This window comes from Pithys albifrons, chromosome 2 (genome assembly GCF_047495875.1).
Source record: "Pithys albifrons albifrons isolate INPA30051 chromosome 2, PitAlb_v1, whole genome shotgun sequence".
NCBI classification, from domain to species: domain Eukaryota; kingdom Metazoa; phylum Chordata; class Aves; order Passeriformes; family Thamnophilidae; genus Pithys; species Pithys albifrons.
In genome coordinates this window covers 69,241,689-69,267,481 of record NC_092459.1, presented here as the reverse complement: position 1 = coordinate 69,267,481, position 25,793 = coordinate 69,241,689, and the positions used below count along the sequence as shown (strand labels likewise).

Below are 25,793 nucleotides of genomic sequence, written 5' to 3'. Positions count from 1 at the left end.
GTAGTTCAAGTAATTCATAAGGACTTTTCCAAAATAATCTGTTTCATATATGCTGGTGAACATATTCAGCAAAACAATTTGGGTTGGCCTCTGGAGGCTGGGCTAGGTAATTTAGTTGTTGTGACAACTGCAGTCTTGGTTTAGCCCAAAAGTTTGTGTTGATCAGAGATTTTGTTGGATAGATGTATGGATGAAAAAAGGAGAAAAGGGAAGTTTGCATTCTTTCAGGGGAAAGAATGTGTAAAGCTTTTGTGTTACTTTATATTAAAACATAGCCATTCCTATTGAAAAGTTATTTACGTACAGCTATCTTACTGTATTTTTACATGCCACAGACATTCTGGTACCCCTGAGCTGTCAGTTATGCATTTCTGGTGATGGGCTAAATATCTATAGGGCCTTTGATTCCACTGCAAGGCAATGTTTCAGGTAAAGATCCATTTGATAAGGACATTGATGCACTACAGCCTTCATTTCTTTGTCTGTATTTTGAAAATCGGTGATAGAATATCTGGATCATGATCATTCTGTGTTTCTGTCATGAAAATATTGCTACTTGAAGGATGACAGCAGAATTAGTGACAGGATTGTCTGAGCACAAGCCACCACTTACAGAGAAATGAAGCACATGTAGTGTGTGGTTGCCTTTAGACAAGCAAACCAAATGAAAAATGTTGCTGTTAAAAATGGGAAAAGTCACTTTCACACAGAGAACTTTCCTGGATGGTTGAAGGAGTGATGTGTGGGCAGCAGCAGCTAAGGAATTCCACAGGCACTTGTGCTCTGTTTCCACGGTGCCTTTTCAAGAAAACATGGAAAGAATAATGCATGATAGGCACTGCTTTTCTTGTTGCTTGCTTGCACACAAAAGTCCTATGAAACTATAGTTGCATGTTGTCTTCAGAAGCCAGACGTCATCATAACTTTGTGTAGTTAATAATCCATCATGCCAGACATTTGAATCTTAAATGTATCTGTCTTTTCTTTTAGACTTCAGTACAAATCAATTACCGAAAAGTAATAGCTGGCTTGGAGTTTCTTTAGTGCAGGCAATAGATGTGCAAGCTGTATGCACCATTCTACAAAAACAACCTTTTTGGTATAAGTCACTGGAAATAACATATAACAAGTGATGGCTCCCTCAGAAATGGATAGGAAGACCTTTTCAATCATCAATAATCTAACATATCATATTATATGGCTGAATAAAACTGAATGGTGCTATAGCTGGCCTTTTATGAATTTTTAAACTGTACCTCTGTTCTTCCAGTGAATTCTGGAAAATGAAAGATAAAATTTTTCCCTCTTGGCAAGGGGAAAAAATACATAAACAAAAATGTGTTTGCTTAGTTTTTGTTCTTTTTTTTTTTTAATATGCATAAAAAAGTGAGATCTGGGTATGATGACAATAGACGCTGTTACTATTTTTATATTCCTTGCAAATGTCCCATAAAAACAATTTATTATGAGATTTTGGATACGTTTTTGTATGCCTAAAACTTGGCTTTATGTGACTTGATCAGGACTAAAACACTAGGTCTTGTAAAGCACATTTACTGCTCGATAATCCTTCTACACTCAAAACACTTTCCATATCAAAGACTATCTGTTCAAATAATTGATATGCAGCAAATTATTCTTGATATTCCCGACTGAATAAAAGATATAATGAATTTATTTGATTCTGAGAGAAAGAAGTTAAACTGTGTATTTTTCATGTTTTTCTTACCTGAACTTAATTAACATCAACCAAGAATAAAAAGGAGGTGCTATAAAGAGGTATTGACACTTCTTTCTCTGTGACTTTTAGTCGCTTGAACACAGATTGCAAGATTTTTGAAAATGGAATAAAAGAAAATCTGGGAAAATGCAGGAGGGTAACATTTCTGTCCCTGACTGATGCCTGTCTCAAGAAAGTAGTAATAATTTTAAAAGTTAATTGTCTTCCACCCCATCCTTCGCACAGGTCAAAGACCAAGCATACTCTGAGAGCCTCACTGAAGAGCTGGCAAAAGGTTCTCATCCTAAAGAGCTTTTATTATGAGTAACATGTCATCTTAGCCAGAGGCATTTTAAGAAGTGCATGGGGCTTTGGTCAGAGAGCAGAAAGCTCATATTTCTTCTTCATTTTTATGCTGCTTTTGTCTCTTGCCAAACTAAATAAACATATACTACTTGCAGACATTGAAATTTAATATATCAGCACTTTATTGTCTCTCTTCACATCAGATGTTTCAACTTATCTTTGAGGTGAACTTAATTATCAGCAGTATATTAACAAGATTTATTATATAACATTTGATCTCCCCTGGAATATCAGTTTTTCCCCTTGCATCCCATAAAGGCAATTCTTTCAAAATTCATACTTCTGACAGCATCCATGAACTGTCATTCTTCTGCATTTTCTACAGCAGAAGCTCTGTGGGATTCTGTGGATTTGAAAATGGAAAGGCTGTAGAAATGTACATAAAGTCTGCTGTTAGTGGTGACATGCCTTTCTTTTCATTCTTGCTAATTTTTCTGATTCCATTATGAACATGTCCTAAATAAACACATGTATAAGGCACCCACCTTATTTTGGAGCTTCTTATGAAGTGGGAATAAGAAATATGGTTAAGCTTCCGTAGGATTTTTAGCCAAACTTACACAGCATAGAATGAGAAGCAAGGGTAGGAACCTGTGTTTTCATATGTGTATGTTATGTATCAGCTGTGGTGCAGCCTATTTTGTTAATTCTTAGCAAAGAGCAATGTTTGGTTGGGGTTTTATGCTGACAGTGCAGGTAACTGGATTTGGAAACATGTATCAAAAGGGTGAAGTTTCTTCCAGGCCTTTTTATATTTTAGACCCTGCCTTCCTAGGTCTTTTTCAGACCCTGTCTTCCCTGTGATGGCTTGGCCTTTGGTCTTACTTACGTTGCTTACTTGACCATGTAGAAGACAGCTTGCTTATCATCAGCAGTTGGAGCTATGTAAACACGTGTTTTGTTTGAAAAGGCAGAGTTTACAGAGGTATACCTTTGGTAAAAGATCAAAGATTGTTTTTTTGATAAATTTGAGCATTTTCTTCTTGAGTGTCATAAAAAGTAGCTAACAGTGACCATGTATCTCTGAACCTTTTCTTCCCTCGTGCACTTTTTATGATGTTGTATGACACAAAAGCAATAACAGGAATGAAGAATATGACAGAGTATGTAAGAGTGATGCCTGTTCCCTTCTCTGAATAACGATCTATCAGATACACTGCCAAAAGGAAGACATTTATAGTGTTAAATAGAATGTTCACAATTTCATGGAACCTATGCCTTTAGGCAAGAAAATGATGTAAAGGTATTCACTGCAGTAGAAGGTGACCATAAAATTACTCCCTTTCAGAACTAAGAAAAGCACTAAATTTTTGCTCAGCTTTTGCAGTAATTTGTAGACATCCTTATTCATTGCCAAACAGAAATACTTAAAAAAAAAGGCATTAATCACAATTTTTTGTACCAAATAACACAACTGCAGAAAAGAGGAATACTGTGATTTCTTCTATTTTAAAACATTTTGGAAGTGGTCAGGTACTGATGTAGACTGCCCATTCTTTTTGTGTTATTATGTGAAGTTTTGTTTTTTTTAAAGTTAACAATTTAGAAGTATTGTCTCATATAGCATAAATTAGAGAGATATTTTGATATCAACTTTAAGAAGTAACAGTTGTGAGTATGAATTTTAGTCTGTGGCAAAATTAGTGTTACGTCTAAGTTGTCCGACAAACCTTTGAACATAAATAATTTGGATTAAAAAAATTCCTCAAATTTTCCTCTTTAGGCTATCAAACACTGCATGAGGGACTAAATAAAAGAATAGCTGCATTTACATGCCTGATGAAATGCAAAGCTGGAGAGTGAGAAATGGCTAAACTCTTCCCCCTTATATTTAATTTCAGTAATTTCATTGTGGGAAGCAGCTGAGAAAGGCCTTGTGCTGATGGGTTATCTGTCATGGTAACTTCACAGGTATATGCCCTGGCATAAAAACCATGTTAAGTCTCTGGGTGATCTGGTAAATGTAACAAATAAATATTAATGGATTGTGTATTATTTATGCAAAGTGTAAAACCAGGCTACATGAACTTTTATATGCAACTGGAAGCTTGAGTTCATTACTTTTAAAAGCCTTGGAACAATTGGAATGCGTATTATTACAGAAAATAAAAATTTACAAAAAACGTGGAACTGGATTCCACACTAATGCAGAACTGTTAGGCACTCAGTTTCCCAAATTCTCATCTCTCCCTGCATTTCCCCTCACAGCACTGAGGTCTCAGGCTTACAGACAGTGTGTTGTGTTGATTTTGTACAATTTTGCATTGTGTGGGTTGACACTTTTTGATTTTGCAAGGGTGAACATTTTAAAAGTGGGTTAGTTTTACTGTACTACTGATCTCAACAGATTTGTTTTAAATAATTGTTTTATTTAATCTTCAGGACATCTTTTGAAAAAATATTTCACACATAATCTTGAGGGATTTATTTTTCTCTGTTCTGTTTGTATTTAATATTAAGATTTGCTTTGTCTTTAATTGCAATTTAGTCAAGCAGGGAGTCTTTTAATGAATAGCTTTGGACAGTGGCAATATTTTCTTTTGTTATTTTAAACAGTGTTTTCACATTCCACAATGTTCTCCATTCAGCAACACCAAAGCATATCATAAATTTAATTAGTAGCAGAGTTTTCTTAAAGCAGTTTTTGGGTTGATAGACAGAAGTATAAAAAAGTAATTTTCCTAATGATACAGCAAAAGTATTTTGGGAATGTAGCACAGCACTCTTGATTATTTTTTTCCTTGTCTGTCTGTCTTTCCATGGAATAAGAATTGCATTGTTTTATTTACGATCTGTCTTCATTAGGTAGCTTTCATGACAAGAACCATTGTGAGGTATTATGAAAACTAATTAGAATTACCCAACAGATGCTCTTTAAAAAAAAATCTATATTCAGTGTGGCTATTTTAGAGCTTAATACCTTTATTACTCTTTTTTTGTTGTTGTTACTCAAAGTTTTATTATAGTCAGTAAGTTCTTTTATCAAAAAATATTTTTCTTTTGTATGTTTCCTTGCCAATAGTTTGCCTGTTCTGGAATTGTGAGTTGTCAGTATTCTTTTAGCTGCATGCAGAAGATGTACTGAAGTAAGCAGATGTATTTCAATGCTTCTGCATTAAAATAAATCCTTCTTACCATTTAATTCAAACAAGATTCAAAGCAAATTAAAGGGCAAAGAAAACTCAAGCTCCAAAACCCATTAGCAAATACTACAAAGATCAGTGGATACATTTTTAAAGGTTGAAAATAAATTCAAGTTACAGATTTTGTAATATTTTCATGTATTCCAGATGAATGTGTAGTTCCATTTACTCACTTGAAGCTGAAATGCTTCAAGTTAAGCTGATATTTAAAAGTTGTATGTGGAACTGGGTCTTCAACAAGAGCAAAACTTGGAAAGTCTTTACGGCTTGCTACAGATGAATTTAAGCATATTTTCTTGTTTGGGACTAAATCCTGACACTATGAAACAGGACAGAAAGAAAATTTAGCTGTTAAAAAATTAGTTGTATATAAACATGTACAGGTGACTTCTTCAAAAGCTTTGTGAATGATTGGTTTTAAAAACAGGCTTCCTTTCAGACTCTACTCTTACCCCATACTTTGCTTTTCAACTGCTACTAACACATGCATTGTGTCCTTCACTTATAGCAGGGTTTGAATATTTTCCGTTGAAACTAGTTTGTATATCAGCACTTTTGTGAGAAACAGGATTGACTAACCTACGAGGAAGATTCATTAATACTTCTCATGTCCCTGTTACCAGACTCCACCTTAGAGGGGTATTGTAGTGCATAGTGCTGTATTTGTCTCATGGTGAAATACACAATATATCTAAGTGATTGCCATGGAGGACAAAAACCCAGTAACTGACAGCTGTATTGCAGATGAAAAACTCCCTGTCCAAGGCTGTAGGCATTGAGCAAAAACATTTGTCTGGACTGTTTTTAGCACAGCATTGTAGTCAATCTCTGTGCAAAGCTGTATAGAGGGAAAGGTGATTTTCTACTAAACAAAACTGATTTCATTCATCTGCACTCATCTACACATTGTCTTTTAGTCATATATTGACAAGTGTTACAACATGTGTCCAGAGAGTCTAGATAGGAACTTGGGATGATGCTAGCAAACACCAAGTAGGTATTTTTCATGGCTTTTGGATTGTTCTTAATCCTGGGATTTGAATGTGACTTTTTCACCCTAAAGAAGTTGACAGTAACTAATTATTTTTTTCTTTTATCCTATCCCACCTCTATGAGTCACTAGGAAATGCTGCGATTTATTCACTGCCTGTGTCTTTTTCTCTTGCTCCAGTTTATTATTTCTTTTACTTTTTTTTCCTTAGGATTTTTCCCAAGTCTGGGTGTCTTGAGAATTATCTTTGATCTTAATATCTTGATACCATCAACACTTGTCATTCTTTTATGCCTTCTTGTCCTTTTTTCCAAAGCTTTTATACCCTTACCTTCCAATTCCCACTTTATTTATCCCATTCTTTATGTTTTCATCACAAATCTCCACAATTTGATACTGGAAAAAAGGTCTCATAGCAACAAAGAAACTCCAATCTGCAGTCTGTGGCTCCTATTGCAAAGCATGTATCTTCAGACTGCTTTTATTTACATATACCTAGTGATTTGGACATTAAATGCAATCTCTTACAACAAAACCTTATCAAAGAATGATGTGATTCATATGACTTTCCCTGGGGTACAATGGAAAAGAGAATAAAACACAGAGTTGTGCGGAAAGTATTATGCTAATGAAGGCAGTCTGAGAGGCTATATACAGCTGTATGGACTAAAACAACTTAATTCAAACACCACATAATTGCAAGTGTAATATGTGTTCCCAGAAGGCTACAGCTTGCCTTTAATATTATGGTACAATTGTGTCTTAGGCATTACCAAGATCACAAAAGCAAGGCTAGACTTTAAGAATTTGAAGCTAAAATTCTGTTTGGTAGAATTCAGAAAGCGGTAATACCTGTAACAAAAAAAGAAAGGAAGTATTAATGCATACTGACAATTATTAATATTTTGCCTTTGATAACTATACTTAAATGAAGTCTAAATTAAGCAATTTTTTCTATAAATCCAGAAAATCATGAAATGTGTCACACTGATATCAAATTAGTACAAGAGTAGGCATCTTTTCTTGCTAGGGAAGTGACTAAAAAACCACACACCTAGCATTTTTACAAAGGATTCCTTGCAAACCTTTCCTAATGATTGTCCTCCCTTGCTGTTGGCAGTGGTGATTTGTCTGCTCTCTCACATGTCAGTTAGCAAAAGATAAAGAAAGGACATGAGCGACAGGTACATAATCTTCTATTTATCTCTCTTTCAATATTTCAGGAGTTTTACTTTAAATGTGGAGCACACCCAACCACTGACAGTGAAACATCTGTGGCTTTGAACCTCGTTACAACAAACAGTCGCCGTATCACCTGTATAACATGCACAGATATTAGGTAAGTACAAGAAAAAGTGTCAAGAGAAGCACAGCCTCAGTGCTTCACAGTACTTATCGCTTCCAAAGAGCCTTTTTTTCCTATGTTTGTTTTCCTTTTTATAGATTTTTTTTCCTCCATCCTGGTACCATGGTGAAAAATGGGCTGTATTTTCAGATGTGATCTTTGTTTTGCTGGTACACTTGCAGTTCATACTTTTGTACCTTAGTTGTGTTGCACGTGAAAGTCCAAGTGCTTAAGGTCTAATGCAAAACTCGAGTGCTCAATGTGGTGGCAAGGCTGTGTATGTATTTTCTGCTAATATGCATTCAAAAGCCAGTGAAAGAAAGCCTGATTTTCAAAGGGGACAGACTGTTTCTGCAGAAATTAACTTCTTGGTGTTTGTTCTATAAATCATAGTAAAATGCATCTGTTCTCATGTTTGTGTTTATTGCAGTTTTAAGTACTGTAATCCATCTTTGCATATGGTATTTGGGGACATGCATTCAAGAGTATCCATTACTTGCAAAAGCATTGATTAAAACCCAATTGCCTGAAAAAGACAGCTACCATTGCAGGGAAGAATTACTTGAAACACGTTTATCTAATGATTAGGAGGTATTTTACATAAAATGTATACCAAAGGGAATTGCAAAATGGTAGTTGTTTTCAGAAGGGAGAAATTGGAGGGGACACTTGAACTCTGTACTGATTCTCACATCTTGTGTCTTCTGGAAAGAGCTGATTTTGGCAGCATTCTCTGTGGTGTATTTACAGAACTGGATCCTGGGTCCAGGTTAAATATAGGCCAAATATCAATTTCTGTCAAACTGGTACCTCCGCATTTTACAGACTCAACTACTCAAAAGTGGCTAGTTCTCCCATCCCTTCTAAAAAGTCACTGGGCAAGAGGAAAGATTTGGCTTACTGAAAAGTGCAGAGCCCTAGTGTGTGTCTCTACTGCTAAACAAAAGAGGGCCAATAGCTGATCCCTGATCCCAAGCAAAATGGCAAAAAGTGAGATAACCTGCACAGTGTTGTGCAGCCTGGTGATTCATCATAGCCACCTTGGGATAATCATGAAACTGGAACCCAAAGTCTCATTGTTGAAACCAGACCTGCACTGAAAGTATACTTTTTATTCTAGCAGTAAGATGGCATGGAAAAGGGGTGTTCATGTCCTAATATTCCCTGTGTAGGCCTCAGGAAGCATCAGAAAAGCTCATTGAACTCTATGAAGTACAACAAAGAGGTAAAAATTGCTGAAGAAACAGATGAGCTTTGTGGGATAAACAGTACCTATTCCAGGACTTCTATCCACTGGGTTTTCAAGAACTCTTAAGTATTACTAGACTGCAGAAAAGGTTGTCTGTTCTTGATAACTTACTCTGGTTTTGATAAGCTCTCTTCTCAATTAAACACAGAGCCAAAACAAAAAACAGCCAAACAAACACCAAAAAAATAACCCCAAACAAGCAAAGCCTAGAAAAAAGAAGAAAAGGAATAAGGAAAAAAACTGGCTTAAAACCCCTTCTGTAGGTAATCTTAGAGGAAGAAAAATTCAGGAAATTTGTTCTGTCTCATCTTGTCAAAATATTGATACATTTCCATGATAACTCTAACATTTTGCAAATGATGACCATCTTTCAGAAGTTAATTTTTTTAAAACCATAAAATGCTACTATGCAGTTTTGTGTAATGTTAGACATTTGTAGGTGATACTAAAATCCAAGATACCAAGACAACCATGTTGTATTTTATTTTTTGCATGGTTGATTTTGTTAGTTGTTAAAATAGATTTTCACATGTATCTTTGGATGCATGAAGTAATCTTCCAGTTAAATCTGTGAAAGAAATTACTTTAGTTCTGATTTTGTCATTTACTAGTTGCAAGGGTGTTCAGATGTAAGCCTTTGACCATGGCAAAGAGCAAGATATCAGACAATGAAATCATTTCAGTGCTGCACAAGTCATTGTAAAATCTTTGGGGTACTTATGAAATCCCTGCTCAGTTTTTTGAGTTTCTATTTTTTTTCTCCAACCTAGTATTCTTGTAATATCCATATATAATTCCAAGAAATTACAACAATACCCATAATCTTTTTACTGTAGATAAACATTTAGGTGATTGTACTGGCAGTTACTTTCTAAAACTCTTATGCAGTTGCAAAGTAGCATCCAAGGCAGTTTGTAGTATTTTGAGAAATTTACCTTCATCATTCTGTAGCATTCAGGTGGAAAAGATGATTAAATCTATATATGGTACATTAGCTATTATTTTGTATTAACTTCACTATGGTAAAATGAAAATATTGTGTCTGTTCTTCAAAATATATTTTTCTTTCTTTTTCTTTTCCCTAAAAATAGAAACAAACCTCACAAACAAAGAGGGAGAGATGACAACCAGGAACTATTTATGTATTTCTTAAATATTTTTGTTTGCATCAATACACACCATATGTCTAGTTGGTTCCATCCATTTATCATGGACAGTTAGTCCACCACAGGCAGAGCAATTAAACTCCAAGGTTCGTGGCACAATGTTTATACGGTTTTAGCAGAACTCATAAAAATCTTATTTAAAGGAGTGGTGTAATAAGTTATATAGAAAAAATCCAAAGTGGAAGTAACATTAAAGTCTATTGCCAGTTTTTATTCTCAAGTTTACATTAGACACACTTTGTTTGCCTTAGGTTTGTATTTTATATGAATATGTTCATGCAGCTCTGACCACCAGAGTGAAATACTTCAGAGTCAAATACCCTTGTAGGGCTATGCTAAATCCATAGGCACTATTCCATGTAGTGTAATGCCTTCAAATGTATTCTGCTTATCTACAGCAGAGTTAGTGTGAATTGGCAGCTTTTATGCATTTTTTTCCTGTAGCATTCAAGGTGATGAGTTGCTATTCTATGTCTTTGAGGAAGCTTTAATAGGTTGAGCAAATGACTGAAAGTTGAAACAAATACTAAAACTGTGCAATCCTCGAGGGAAGATCTACTTTTGTCAACTGTTTCCAGTAGAAATAACATCAAAAGGGGTTAGAAGTACCCTAGGGTACCCATAAATCAGGCTCAGGAATAACAGCAGTTTTAAGCAGTGTAAAAAATAAAATGTGCAGAACAAAAATGCCTCGTGCCATCTTTCACAAACTCAGTAGGGTACAATTCCTAAAGGCACCATTATTTTTAGCTTTCAACAGACACAGATGCGTGTAAAAGATATATAGGACTTGCTGTCATTTAGTAGGTAGAAAGAATTCTTTGGAAAGAGAAGTATTTGTTGTGTTATCAGATATTTTCTTTAATCAAATAAATTCCTGCTTCATAGTCTTGAACAAAGGAATGTTTTGGTTTGTCTAAGCAATGTAATCTTGTAATATGTTTTTCTGTTATTCGGACTTCTTAAAACTGGAGTTGGAAGTGAGAGCTTCATATTGCTAGTGATGATAGTTAGAAGTGCATATGCTAGCTGTTCTTCAAGGGTAACTGCTTATGTAAGGTCTTTGTCATAATTCTTTTCAGCCAAATCAATTCAGACTGTGATCATATTAGATTCCATGGGCAGGAAAGTAATGGAGAAGGTCAGTACTTGGAGGGAGAAAAAGTTAAGTCCTGTTGAAAATTCAGTGGGCAGCTCTATTCTCCTTCAGATAATAAAAAATGAACTACTCTGCATGTCATTAATATAACAGTGTGTTATTCTGGTTTTGGTGGGACTACTTTGGGCCTCCTAAGCTTCTCACTAGCTCTTAATCAGCCATCTTTTTTTTCAATCTCTGCTTTTTTCTGAGTTAAAAATACAATTTGGAAAAATTTCCCTCCAGCAGCAGTTTGTGTCATCCTCCTGTTGCTCCTTCTTTCTCATTGCGTTTTTTGTAGAGTCAGAACTGATACTGATGAGTACTATTTTTATGATGTAGTGTTCCCAAACTGGTTGGGGATAGAATAATTTGCTTCTCAACAAATGTGCGTGTAAATGATTTTCAGTTGTGGTTTTTATATGCCAAAACAAGACCAGCTCCTCATGGTAATTATGGGTATTAAGATTATTGTGTGTCATATTTTAGGTTTTGATATTTATGACTTTATTGTTGATATGGGTGAGCCATGTTCCTTTATGTCTGCTGTGTGTTGTCCCATATTGTGCATTAATGTTGTACATTGCTTTGAAGTAAAAAAATTCTTCAATTATAGTTTAAATTACTGTTTAGAGATGCCTTAAATAATTTGCCTTACATTTCTTTCCTCCTGTAAAATATATATGGTATTAATGTAGTCTGGATTAAAAAAAAAAGTGAGAAAGAATATTGGAGAAGAAATACAGTAGTGACTGTCAAGAAGTGTGTCAGGTAGCAGGTCTGCCATGGTATTCAAAATCTTTACAACAAAAATAGTTCCAGAATCTTTAGTTCATTATTTGGATCCAGTGGTACAGCTGAAGTGACAATTTCCAAAATTCAGTTTCTGATAAGGATTTGTTTCAGAACTACTAAGGTTTTCAAAGTGAAGAAGCTGTACTACAAATTTGATTCAGATCAATTTTGCTATTATTTGGAGAGACCTTCTGTTTTCTGAGATGAAAACGCAGACCATGTCTGTTAAATATGTTGCCCATGCGATGATTTTCAGAAGAGTAAATAGCACCTTATTCTAGACTTATAATTGCTATTTCTCTTTGCTTCTGGAGTAAAGGATCCTAAGTTTACCTCCTGGGCCATTGTAATCCAAGGAAGTTATTAAATCTGTATTTATCTCATCTATTTAAAGTACGTTTTCCCTCTGTGACCTGTGTTGATAATGTGCTTCAAATGTCTCCTGTTTCATTCTGTTGTCTTTATATACCTTGAGTAGCTCAAAGAGGAGGGGGAAAAGGTTATACTAAGAATTAAATTTGCTTTGGCTAAGCACTATGACCATTGGAGACAATGTCTACTGCTTTCTCTCCTAAAGTTCCTGAAATTAGTGAGATTTCATAAGGATCACTTATTTAGAGTAAGAAATTAATCAAATATAAAATTAAGAACTGATACTAATTGGGTTAGAGCTTTTATCTTTTCCCCAAGAAAGTAGCCAAGGGAATACTGCTTGTTCCAGCTGTAATATTTGAGTTCTGATACAAGTAAAACCATGCAGAGGAAATGTTTTGTTAGCACTTGTGTTGGTATTTTGAAACGTGAACAAACTATAAAAATGCCAGTAATATATAATGCCTTCTTTTCTTCAGGTGTGCACACTGTGGATTTTAGATTCAAAGACTTGTACCATGGGCTTCTGGAAGATGTGCCTCATATATGAAATTCAGTTGCCTTAACATTTCCATTGGATTGTAACCACTAGTATACAGCAACCCACTTTGGGGGCTGGACATGACAGGACATCAGTGCAATTCTTACTGTTCTGCCTTTGAATTTATTAAGATCTGCCCAGCAACTGAATCTCAGTGAGACACCTTCCAGCTTCTACAGGTCTGTGAAGAAAAGAATAGAGTGGCAAAGCTATTGTACTGTCATATTCAACACGTCCTTTGCTGGCAGCGGACAAGTGAGGAAGATTTTATGCAACCTCGCTCATTTCCTTTCCTGAACATAAAGCATGAACTTCAGTCCAGCTGGGAGAACAAAACCTGCCTGCTTTTCCTTTTTCATGGTGTGCAGTTTTCTCTACATTGATCCTTTGCTTGGCATATGTGTTAGTGTACAATTGACAGAAAGGACAAATGGAAGGCAATGTGTTGACTACCTGCTGATTTCAATTTTTTTTACACTTGTCCTTGTAAATATAAAGATACATGGCTTTTGGTATGTTTGTGTTTGAAACAGGCATGGCTGAGAATTTCTATGGTAATCACAAATGAATTTTATTTCTAACTTGAATTTATTTCAATAATGTGCATCTCCAGATCCATATGAGATACAATACATGTCATCAAATTCATTTCTCATTTGACATTTCATGTGAAGTCTACAGATTGTAGCATATTATCACTTGGCTTTATATTAGATGTTGTATCTTTGCCATTCTTACCCATGGCATGATTAATGCAGTGAACTGGTTTTGCAGATTTCTTCACTTTTGTATTGTAGGCCTGTTGCAAGACTTAAAAGTTTAAATGGATTGGGATGAATTAGTAGTTTTAGTGTATCAGGTATCCACGTATACCACATCCGTTCCATCTGTTTCATTTTCTCACTTCCACAATATTCTGAGGAAGTCTGACAACTTGCATATAAACAATCAATGAAAAATGAGAGCTAATGATTTTAAATTTTGTGCAGGTGCTGTAAGTTTAAATGTTAAAGTTAGAATTTATTTGCAATGTCTAAGAAAAGCAGAGTAGCAAGTCTTTTTAAAATGTTATTCAAAGAGATGTTTTTTGAAATTTGGAAGCTCACAGTATGCCTTTTCTCATAGATGTTTGCAGGTTCAGGTGTCTGGGACATTCTTTTCTTTCTTTCTAAAATTAATTCCTTAACACAGAAGACAAAGAATTTTCATCTCTGGTTAGTTTTGCTTCAGGCAAGGTTAGTAACAGTTGAATATTATCGTCATCTGATAGCAGCGTAGTGACCTATGAGAAATGTTATTGGAGGTCACAATCCAGTTGTCTTTGGAGAGTTATCTGTATTTCAAAGCCATGCCACCATGGCTTATACTAATTAGCAGCCTCGTCTTCTCAGCAGAGACCTGAGATGTAAATGAACAAGGCGAACACATTTGAGAGGGATGTTTCTTTCAGGTCTCAACTGAAGTATTGTGGGAAGGTTTTGTGGAGGAACGTCAGCTGTTCTCTCTGCTCTGAGCTGCTGGTTTGGCTAATCTTGCACTTCAGCAAGTTGAGAGATGTTGTACCATTGCCTCTTTTGTCTCTTTCTTTTATCACATTTTAAAAATTGGCAACAATAAGGAAGTGAATGTGAATATGTAACAGATGATGAAAATTTTACAAAATGAAGTGCAACAATGAAAACTGCCCTTTTAGAAAAAAAGTCAGTGCTTTAATGTTTTTTATGAAATTACATTTAGGAACTAATATTCAATGTGTCATTAATGAACCATTGATGGAAGACGGGAGACAAACATTCTTTGGAAATGAATTTAAATATAGAGAAATAATTTGTCTGTATCATGTGAAAATTGTCTTCAAATATAGTTCAGATACAACATTGTATTTTACTTCTGTATAAACACACAAATATATATGTACACATATTGATTGATAGCATGTAGGAAAAAAAGTAGCATGGCATTTAAACTTATATATATTAATTTATTTCTATAAGAACCTGATTTTGTGAAGAATGTGCTCAGCTTATCATTTTAAACAGTTACATACTGTTTCTACCGTGTTAAGATTTGAAATCTACCACATCCCAGACAAACAGTCTGTAGAATTAAAGGAGTGCATATATTGGATATTTCCAGCTTTTCTAGTCATGACCCCTTCCGAGTCACTCTCCTGCCACTGTGGGGCAAAAATACTCTCTCTTGATTAACTGAATGTCATCATAAATATTAAAAGCAGAAAATACATTTTTCTACTGAACTGGAAGAATTTATCAAAGGTATGAAGGAGTCATAGTATATGGACTGTCTTGACTCATGGCTGATTTTTTACAGTTATATGTATGTATACATATAACTGTATATATTATGAACTTATATGTTCATACATATAAGTTCATAATATGTTCATACATATAAGTTTTTACAATTATATGTATGTTCATACATATAAGTTTGCATGACTTTTAATGTATGTAAATGTTTTTGAAACAGCTACCGCTATGAGTGTTTGAAACAATCACAGCTGAATTTTGTTTCTTTTATGAATTGATTTAGGAAATGAGTGTTTCTAACTTCATATGACAGAGAGTACATCTCCTCCATTTAATTTTTCCAATTTCAGTTTTTTCCAAATCTCCTTTTTTATATTTTTTTATTTTCGGTGGCATAGCTAGAAAGAATATGTTTAGACTAGAAATCATTTTAGTTGGTACTAATGAGTATCTAATTAATTGAATTCAATTTTGAGAAATTAATTTTGAGTTTGTTGTCATCAGTTGTTTAGAACAAAAAAGGCATTCCACTAGGACAAAAGAAACTCAGAAGATACAGACAACTCAGTGAATTCAAAAGTATGTACGGAGTGTAGGCTGTTATTGAAGCTGAAGTCACATAAAACTAAGTTCCTAAACACTCCTATAAAGGGCATTGAAAAATGATGAATGTTGAGTCCATTAAAACCTAATTTTTGGAAGACTTTGTAAGACAATTGTTTAAGATAGAAGAAACAGAGCTATTAAATCTGTTCCTGCCAGAAAGTCATAAAGAATAATTATTTTAGCATTTACAATGATAATTGAACAATTCTTTTAGGAAAAAAATCTCATAGAATGAATTTAACTGTAGCGTTAGATAAACTGAAAAATAAATACTCTGCCTATTTAGCTTTGTAGGGCACTATAGAGAGAAAAGTAATATGAGTGTTTGCTTTCCATTATGGTTTATATTTTCTAGGTTGTTTTGGAGTCATAAAATCATAGCAAGATTATTGACATCTGCTAGAGTAGTATTGTTAAACTCTGAACATTGTAATTTAGCAAAAATTGGAAAGTGGGGAAGAGGGAGACAGTGTTTGTGGAAGATGTGTTGATGTTTACAGCACAGAGAAACAAGAGTGAAAATATCCCAGAAAGAATGAAGCTGCTTGGCAGCAAACACCTAAATATACACACGGGAGAATAATTTTATTTGTAGAAACTTGGCAAAAATTGAAAAGAGCTATACTGTGCAAATGTACCAGGATGTAGTTTCTGAAACCAAATACATGAAGATAGAGAACATAAGACAGAGAAACTGTCATAATATGTAGGGAAGTTTACTAAATGTTGCTTGACACTTCACAGAGTCACTTAATGATCTAACATGTAACAGTGACGGGTTGTTCTAGGTAATGTCTTTAAGAGTCATTCAGTTCCTCAATGAAATATCTCCATAGGAATTGTTATAAGATTTCAGAAATGTCTAACTAAAATAAACATTTTAGGAAAATAAAGTGTATGAATTTTGGTGGTAAGCATTTGCACATTGCTTTCAATAGATGTCTGTGGCAAGGTACTACTCTCCAATTGTAGAATCATTTTTGTGATGAATACCACATTCAGGGGTATCTGGTAGAGATTTTGTCTTGTAAAGCAGGCAGGTATTGAGGAATATGTTCGAGAAATATGTTCACTTGTATACATATAATAAACGGGGACAGTTATTGCTTTATGTCTAAGCTATGGTGTGGAATAAATTGTCATAGCACTGTAGTGATTGACATCAGTATAAGGAAAGTATTTCACACATTTTCTATAGACAGTCATAAACCACCAAGTGTTCAAAGCTGCATTATAATCCTGGTGGAACTTTAATGGAATTTAATATTTAGAATTACAATTTTTTTAACTGAGAGGCCCATGATCATTCATAGTTCACTCTTCTCCTCCTCCTCTCCCTCATTTTTTGGTGGTGTTAAAGGTTAACTCTGAAGATAAGATAGTTTCCAAAGCCAGTCCACAATGAGTGTGGTCTTTATTTTATTCCATAAGAGAAACCGGTAACGTTCTAACTTTTTCAGATATTAAGAAAAATTTCCTCTTCCTCCAGGTGAACATATTTATTCATTTAATAAACTCAAATACATGATTACTTTAAAACATAACAATTCTGAAATACCAAATAATTGTGATAATACTGTGATTAATTAATGATAAGTGATAGCAAAATTTTTAGTGTAAATTTTGCTGTGGTGGACTGCGTTCCTTATCAATGAAGTTGTCAGCAAAACTAAATTTTCCTTACAGATTGAAAATCCAGGGCAGGATTTTAGGCAGGGGCATAGAAAGTAAATTCCTATTGTGGAACTTGAAACATAGAAGTCAAGTAAAATTGTTTATAGATAACTATTATGAACTTCGATCATGAAGATGCTGATTTTCAGTATGGTTTGAAAATGAGGAGAAAAAAATCATAAAATCAATCAAAATTTCTTCAGTCAATGACATATTTAGGGAGCTGAGTGCAAACATTTTAAAACTAACGAAAGTGTGCTTGATTTAAGGGAGTGACAACTTTCTCAAGTTTGTAAGTGGTAGTGGTAGTACACTGGCATGTCAGTGTAAGAATGCAACAAGAAAAATGACGTAAATAAACCCACATTTTTATATTGGTGCAAACTCCTATGCTAAGACATATATTTTCAATTGACATGTCTGTTCTAGTTTATGTTAATGACATACTGAAATACAGTAAGCAGAATGAAAACAACTACATTTGTCTATCAAGAGTTTGAAATGTTTCTCCAATTACACTGATATAACTTTCTCTTGCAGAGAAAACAAATCTTACACTTGTTCTCTAAAGATCGACTGTGACTGGTTGAACATGAATGGTGATTAAAACAGTAGAGAGAATGTGGGTTGCTAGATAGCAAGATAAGAGCAAAATGTTTCCTACTCTGCTGAATACATGAGTTAGCATAAGTGCTGCTTCTTTGTCCAAAGAATTCAGAGCCTCCACAGGTTTCTTTTCAGCAGTAAACTTTTAAAATAATCTCCTCAGAGTCAGTTTGTTTCATCTCACTTTAAGTGCATGTTCTCCTACATGTTTCTTAAGTAAAATGGAACTGTGATCAGTTTTTTCATGTATATTTATATATAATATATATCCTTATATATTATTATGTGCATGTACTTGTTTCTTTCTTTGTCTTCTCGTTATTTGAAGTGGATTACATTTATAAACATTCCCTCCTGCCTCCTGTTGCACCCACTTCCCACCCCAGCTACACTATTATTTGATTTTGCACAAGAGACAAATCGGCCCATATTTCTGTTGAAAGTAGGAACGACATAGTGCTCTTTTGGAATGCAAATTTTAAAAAATTGCATTTTAAAAATTCCTCTTTGTTTTGTTTGAAGCTAAAAAGAGAACAGTCAAGCCGCTTCCCATAAGCAATGTTCTCTGTGACCACTAAAGGCAGTGTCATCCAAACAGTTGCCAAGAAACCCAGAACCAGCCTATTGAGATGCACAGTACAGCAAATTCGAATGCACTCAGAGACGTCACCTTCACAAATCTGTGCAGCCTGTTCTTGCAAATGGATTGGCAATTCTGATATCAGTCTTGAGCTATATCTATGAGCAAGACTATGCCTTTACAAGACTCTCCCTACAGAGTCTCTAAACTTGCTGATATTTATTGGATTTTCTGACAAAATAAGTGTTATTTATCCCCTGTTAATATATATGCCTCAAAAGGTGTCAAGCCATGTCCTGATCAGGAAGCATGTGGTGAGAGTGAAGCTGCAATATAGTTAATTTCTGATTATATAAAAATAAAACAGCTTCAGAAAGTCACTTATTCAATTCATGTATTTGTAAGTTCATGTTGTGTTTAAAGTAAAATACCAAAATAAGGAGAGAAGCATTTTAATAACTTTCATAATTGAGTTTTCAAAAAATAATTCTTTTTCTATCTTGTCCTTCAAATATGTCCATCTTTTCAGCCAAAATAGTGTAGGGGGTGACTGTGAGTATATAATCCCTTTAGGAAAGCTGTTTGGAGTGCACCTTTAAGAGAAGAGAGTTACCTGTGGTGTGTGTGGGGGGGGTCCTGTGACCAATGAGATGCTTCTATGTATGTGAGGTGAATTGGTTAACGAATAATGTTATGTCATGTTAGATATAGAAGGGTATAAAAGTTGTTGATGTTACTAAAAATAAACTCTTCTAATCCTTCTGATCAAGCCTTCCAACGCCTGCTGTGCCTGAGCTATTCTGACCGTCATTCACGCTTTACCCTTGATCAGGTTAAGGGGACCCCAACAAAATAGTTACTGTTTTGTGTGAGCATATTTTTTTGCATTTATCTGCTAAAGCAATTGTAATTAAAAAGACACATTTTAAACAAGAATCAAAATTCTGCAGTAGGTAGGAAATGAAACTGTTTTTTCACTAAAGCTTTAATTTCTTTACCATCTTAGAAAGCCAAGTATAATGGTCCCTGCGAGTAGAGGAAGTTTCAATTAAGCATTCCCTTCAGTATTTGTGGGGTCTAGGGCTAGCTAAGAAGGGTCATGATGCAGCTGTAGAAACTGGTCCTTAGCAGGTCCTACAAGTGTGAATGCCAAGGCTGTTGAATGCTTCTCTTAAGAACTGATTGCCTGCTTATGCCTCAGTCACTCCCATTATGCCCAGTGTGCTCCCTGCTACTCTCTCTTCACCAGTCTCCCTTCCTTCTCCCACCTCCTCCTTCACAGGAGGAGGGACCTGCACTGGGCAATGTAAGGAAGAAAAAAGAGAAGAAAGCCAAATTGATTACTGTTCTTCATGCCTACCTGCCTATCCCATAGATGCAAATGGCAGTGGCACATTACTCTACGGTTGTTGTACTTTCTTTCACCTTGACCCTTTAGACTTGGATTCTACAAACAATTTTGTGTGTTTGGCTACTTTTTTTATGATGGTAATGGGAACAAATGTTTTCAGGTTAGGACTTAAGTACTGCATTACTGCAGATCATTTTTGCATAAATACTACTATATTTTTTTTCCAGAAATAAGTATCTTCTACAAATGTTCCCCTTGCATTCAACCGTGACCTTGAAAACTGATTAACAAGATTGTACTCTAAGGGATGCAAGGCTTCACATAAAGCAAGTGAAGCATGTACGGGCCCTTGAGGGGTACTTAGAGTATCTCATACACTATAATGGTCATTCCTTTCTCTTTTAATGCTCTTAGGTGATTCTGGCTTGTGGCAATCTGTAATACTTTTCTCTTTATTTAATTTTTGTGCTACAGATCTCATTACAACTTCTCTTTTATGTTTTAAATACAAAGTACTCTATTATACGTCTGGTATGCTTACTGTCATCTTCAGCTACTGAGATATTTTGGTTTATTTTATTCAGTTTGCATTTCATAAACTTTGGCACAGTAGGATGAAAAGTTAAGTAGAGTTAGGATTACCTAAACTTGAAAACAGAGTTGTTCTTGTGAAAAGCATGCAGAGTGCTTTGAGTACAGAAGTCTAGACTGAAAACCACTCTATATTCAACTTATTTGCATTTTTTCCATTTTAATGCAGTAACTTTTATGTTCCATTTTTTTTAAAAAAAGTATTATTTGTATGGCTTTTCACAAAAAAATAGAATACTGCAAAAGTCTGCTTTTTTTCTCAGATGCAAGGAAGAAAAAATGCAGACTGCTGTGTGCCTGCTTGGCAATGCAGGTACAGGAATTTTCTCCCAGTCAATGTGCTGTCTCTACATAAGTTAGGAAGCACTTTAGTACGATTCCACTCAATATGAGATGTTCAAATTGGCCTACATGAGCAACAAAATATGAGACTTTCTGCTACTGTCCTCTGAAAGGGCCTCAAGGAGTTCCTTGGTCAGAGGCATAACCATTTATTGTTTCTGAATTTAGATGTTCCATTATGGCTGTGTCAAAACCAGTGTCTTCAATTTACAGGAGTGCCTATGTTAAAACAAACAAACAAACAAAAAAAAACAACAGAGAACCTGGGTCTTTGAATTCAATAACGTGCCCTTTATAACATAAAAATTTTTATGTCATATTTTAAGATCTTCCTTCCAACATTTAAATTATTATTTCATTATTTTTAAGCAGGCAAGTAAATTAGTTGTCATTATTGGTGTCACTGGCAATCAAAAAAAATTACTGTTGTTATTGGCAGTGAAAAAATATTTGTAGAGAGCAATTGTATCAGAGCTCTTTATTTGTTGCTAAGATATCTCATACAAAATTAGAAAATTACTGTCTCTAGAATGATTTTTTTTAATGGAAACTGGCTATCTGAACTCAAATTATCAGATGCAGATTCTTTCATATTTTCTAGATGTTGGTATTAGCCCTGATTTTTTTAAAATTTCTTATGAGCAAGAAAGCCTCTAAAGCTAGAATGGATTATACTGGATATATAAATATAATTTTAATTTCTTTTCATTATTAACCTCAGGATGAAAGGTCAAAATTTAGGTGAGATTTTTCAGGGTTTCTTTGGAATCTCGCAAAACATTATGAACCCTTTGAAACGTAGTTTGGTAGATCACCACAATATTAAATGGATCACAGAACACAAAAAAATTATTAACCTTAACACTGGCAATGTGATATTGTTCCTATCACGGTCATTGAGAAATTTCCCCTGACACTTTAGCACTTCAAGATCCTTGCTGTGTCTATGATCCACTCACAATATACTTTACTCACAATATACCTGAACATCTCCAAGCACTGCTAATGTTTTTAAAAGCCTTGCAGACTTAAATTTGTCAGTGAAGGACATGTTAGTATCCTCTAAGAGATATTTATCTTTTATTCCAGTGTATAATATTTTTTTTAAAAAATTGGATCATGGTTTATTATTCCCCTTGCTGCTTTTGTGATTACTTAGGTAAAAGGCTCACACTTTCATTTTAGATTTCCATTCACAAAAAGTGCTGAGAGAACTGAAAATATTCAATAGTTTTCAATAAGTTAGTACGAACGTCCTTACCAAGGTCCCACAAGTCAGCAGCTGAAGCAGTGTATATGTTTTAAACCTGTGGTCTCTGTGCTATCTGTTGCACATCTGGAGTGTGTCTGGAACATTTATTGAGCATTACTTCATGAAGAATGAACCATTTGGAAATGACGGTGTATAGAATAAGAAAGTGTAAATAATCTGAGAGGTAGGACTTGCAGCTGAATTACTCTGTGTCTGCTGTTTATATTATAAAGCGAAAAGTTGAATGGGAAGATTTAAATATACTATTTTAAATTTATAATGTGTGAATTTATAATTATTAGTCTCAGGCCACAACTTTATTATGCAAACTGTATATAGTTTGATAAATATTTTGTTGGTATTGAGAAATGTTATTAACTTATTTCAGGAACACAGTACAAATAGTAAAAAAACCTTCAAGACAACTATGATCAGCTGAATAGGTTTATTCTGTAAAGTACATGGAGTTATAGCGTACAAAGTGGCCAGATATGGATTGTGTATCTAGAAATCCTAGAGGACACACAGGTGCAGACTGGAGCACCTGCTTAGCTCTCCTTGAGTACTGTACGCTCTTAATTTTCTGTGGGAGTTGATGGGAGTTTGTCATCTCTGAACTTAAGGTGCTCTTCTAGAAATTTCACTCACTTCTTACACATTATTTAGGCATATAAATATATATATTCAAATTCCCCTTAAATACTTAGTGCAAGTGTTAGAAAGAGGTGATGTATGGACAGTACTTGTTCTAGTGTCTGCTTTATTGAATGATTGCATCAGTTTTTTTAATGTATTTTCCTATCCTTTGTGATACAAATTCTCAGTCATAGCCCAGAGAAACTCTGCAAAGTGTCTCACACCTTTTTTTTTTGCACTTTCATCTCTCCAGCCAGAACAGAAAAAGGGCAAGACACAAAAAAGTAGGGAGCAGTTTTAATTGGATTATGTTCAAGTATCAGTACGTATTTAAAAAAAATTTGGGGGTATGAATTCATAGAAACTAATTTAAAACATTTATAGCTTCCAGATAGCTGTGTTTAGTTGTCTCAGTTATCAGACAAATCACTATTTTAACTTGTGTTGGATTTAAGACCTCATTTCCTTCAATGATAAAGAAATACTATTTGAAAGCATGTAATTTGCTACATGCAAAATGTAGTACATTTAGTTTTATTTAGTGGCATTGGCAAGCTGTGGAAACCTTGTTTTGAAATTAATTCACTAATTAGAGTCTTGTAAAGTATTGTACCTTTGACTTTCTAACTCTCTAAATTTGTATTTGAATTATGTTTTGGTTAATGAAACACCATATCTGGAAGTTTTAACAGTTAATAATAAAACAGAATTTAAAGCACTCTACACACTCCGCACAATCTTAGTGCCAATCTTTGTGTCTTTTAAGTCATATTTGTATTACAGAAACAGAGATGTAACATATTATTTTAATAAATCATTAGACTAGCAGAGGGCATTAAAAAAGTTTTTGTGTGAGTCGCAAAATGAAAACAGAAGGCAAAGCTGAATAGTAGCTGATCCTTAACATATGTAATGTGCCAAGGTATAGAAAGTATAAAATGTAGGACTCCCCCATCCCTGCTTTTGTGTTCCTCATTAAAAAGCCCAAGTGCCAAAAAACAACGACATTTTTGTTGGTTATTCGTCTGTCAGATATAAAATATTCTGAATTTTCCAGAGCTAGACAGAATGGGGAAAATATTAGTGTGTTAGAAGTGCTGTACACCTCTGAGTGGTGTTAGCTCTGTGTGCTACTGGGGCAGTGTGGCCCCTTGGGAAATTCTGCTGTGGGTGTAGTGCATTTCCCTGTCCTGGGAAAAAGAATAGACGTTGAATCTACTGAGAAATCGTTTTCTTTTTCTCTGCTGTCTTTCACTCGATAAAATGTTGTGTTGCCTTTGATAGCAGGAAATAAATTATTTCTATGGAGATGCCCTTACAATATTGATAGGGTCTCTACGGTGGTTTGAATTTTTAGAAGCGAATTCTGACCTCATCCCAGTAAACAGTTAAACCTGTGTTTAGCTTATTTCTTCTGAATAATATCATCAAAACCAACAGGTAACAAATTCAAGTGTATGTGCTTTGCTCAGTCAGGACCTAGACTCATCCAGTCTACTGCATTTTCTGAATGATATCCTCACATCCAAGATGTAGTCGTGGGATCTCTTTAATGAATCTGTCAGTGTGAGGTGGGATTTATAATGCTTTCCGTCACAGGAGGCAGATCTAATAGTGATTATTCAGGATTTTTTGGTTTTATTTTTGTGAGATAAAGAGTCTGCAGTAAAGAGCATGTGTATCATTGGAGAGAGTTCTTTCCTCAACCATTTGCCAACTTTTCTGATTATCTGTGCTAATCTGTATGCATACAAAAAGATGTATTTGATATGATTTATTCTTCACTAGGTGCATTGTAACAACCCCCTGTTTTCAGAGAGGCATTTATCGCTTTGATCATACCATCTCAGAGCTTCCTGTTTTCTAGAAAGTGCAGTATGCACATTTGCAATTCAGATGGTATTTATCTCAGGGTTAAAATATCAACACTAGTACTGAAACATGTTAAAATATTTCTGATTAAAATTATTATTTTTCTCAGCATGGTGGAAAATATTTTTGGCATTTGAAAATGTGTTATAGAAAAGTGAACATTCCTTCAGATTCAAGTTGCTGATCAAGGAATAAGATACTGTTACTCTCTGTTCATGTTCCTTTCCTTTTTTCTGTTTGTTTGTTCTTTTCTAAATATATGAATATTTTTTCTTTTTCAACAGGCTTCATAAGATTGCATTCAGCTCCTAAGGAAGCCAGGCTAATATTTTTTGAGTTCTTTTCTTCCCTTGTCCCTCTCCTTATCCCTGCTGTGTTTATTAGATTCCACTTTTTTTTTTAGTCAAAAAGAAGAAAAAAACCCAGAGAAATAAGGCTTTACATTAGATCTGTCAAGTATGTTCAGGAGGACATTTTTTATACCAGCAAATGTTTCCTGAAATCAAGGAAAAAACTTTTGAGGCAATATTAATATAGGGAAAGCAGAGAGCAGTTCTTTTATGAAAGCTTTCTTGTGCACAATGTACATAAACACGCGCACAGTGTTGGGTTCTTACAAATTTATAACACTACTTAATTATCATATCTAATTGGGACACCCAACCTAAGAATCTTTTGCCCCTGGGAGCAATATCAGAATTGCCCCATTGGAGCAAAGCCAAGGGTTCTGGGCCTCCTATCTTGTTTTGCTTTGTTATTCCAGTCCAGATGTGTTTGTCCCAGACATGATGTCCTTGCTGCTCTCTTGTAGCTGAAAAGACAGTTAAACAAATTCTGGAATGTGGCACAGACCATGAGAAACTGTTAGAAACTGTAAGAAACTGCTAACTGCTACCTCGAGTGTGAGAAACTATACAGATATAGGAAATTCTATAAATATATAAAAATCCTAAGGCATCACAAGCATTGTTATTTCATTTTTCAATTTAAATGAAAATTCTAATTGATTTATATGTGCAGCAAGCAGTCAGGTAGTTGAATTGTACTATTAGAAGATGTTTTAAAAATTCATATGAAGCAGATTGGGTAGTATTGTATTGCTGTCAGTTTTAAGTACCAATGTCAAGTAGTGGTTTTTTTTCATTTGGGCAGAGTATTCCATAAAAATGGCAATCTCAAAGCAGAAG

At 34.7% G+C, this 25,793-nt stretch overlaps 1 protein-coding gene across 2 annotated transcripts in view; it reads left to right on the top strand.

Annotated features, from left to right (window-relative positions):
- PRKN (parkin RBR E3 ubiquitin protein ligase) overlaps positions 1-25,793 on the top strand; it is a 721,348-nt gene that overhangs the window by 351,713 nt on the left and 343,842 nt on the right. For both annotated transcript variants that reach the window (XM_071549419.1, XM_071549418.1), the window contains one exon: positions 7,444-7,559. In XM_071549419.1, coding sequence (XP_071405520.1) covers positions 7,444-7,559 — 116 coding nt within the window. The remainder of the gene's footprint in view (positions 1-7,443; positions 7,560-25,793) is intronic.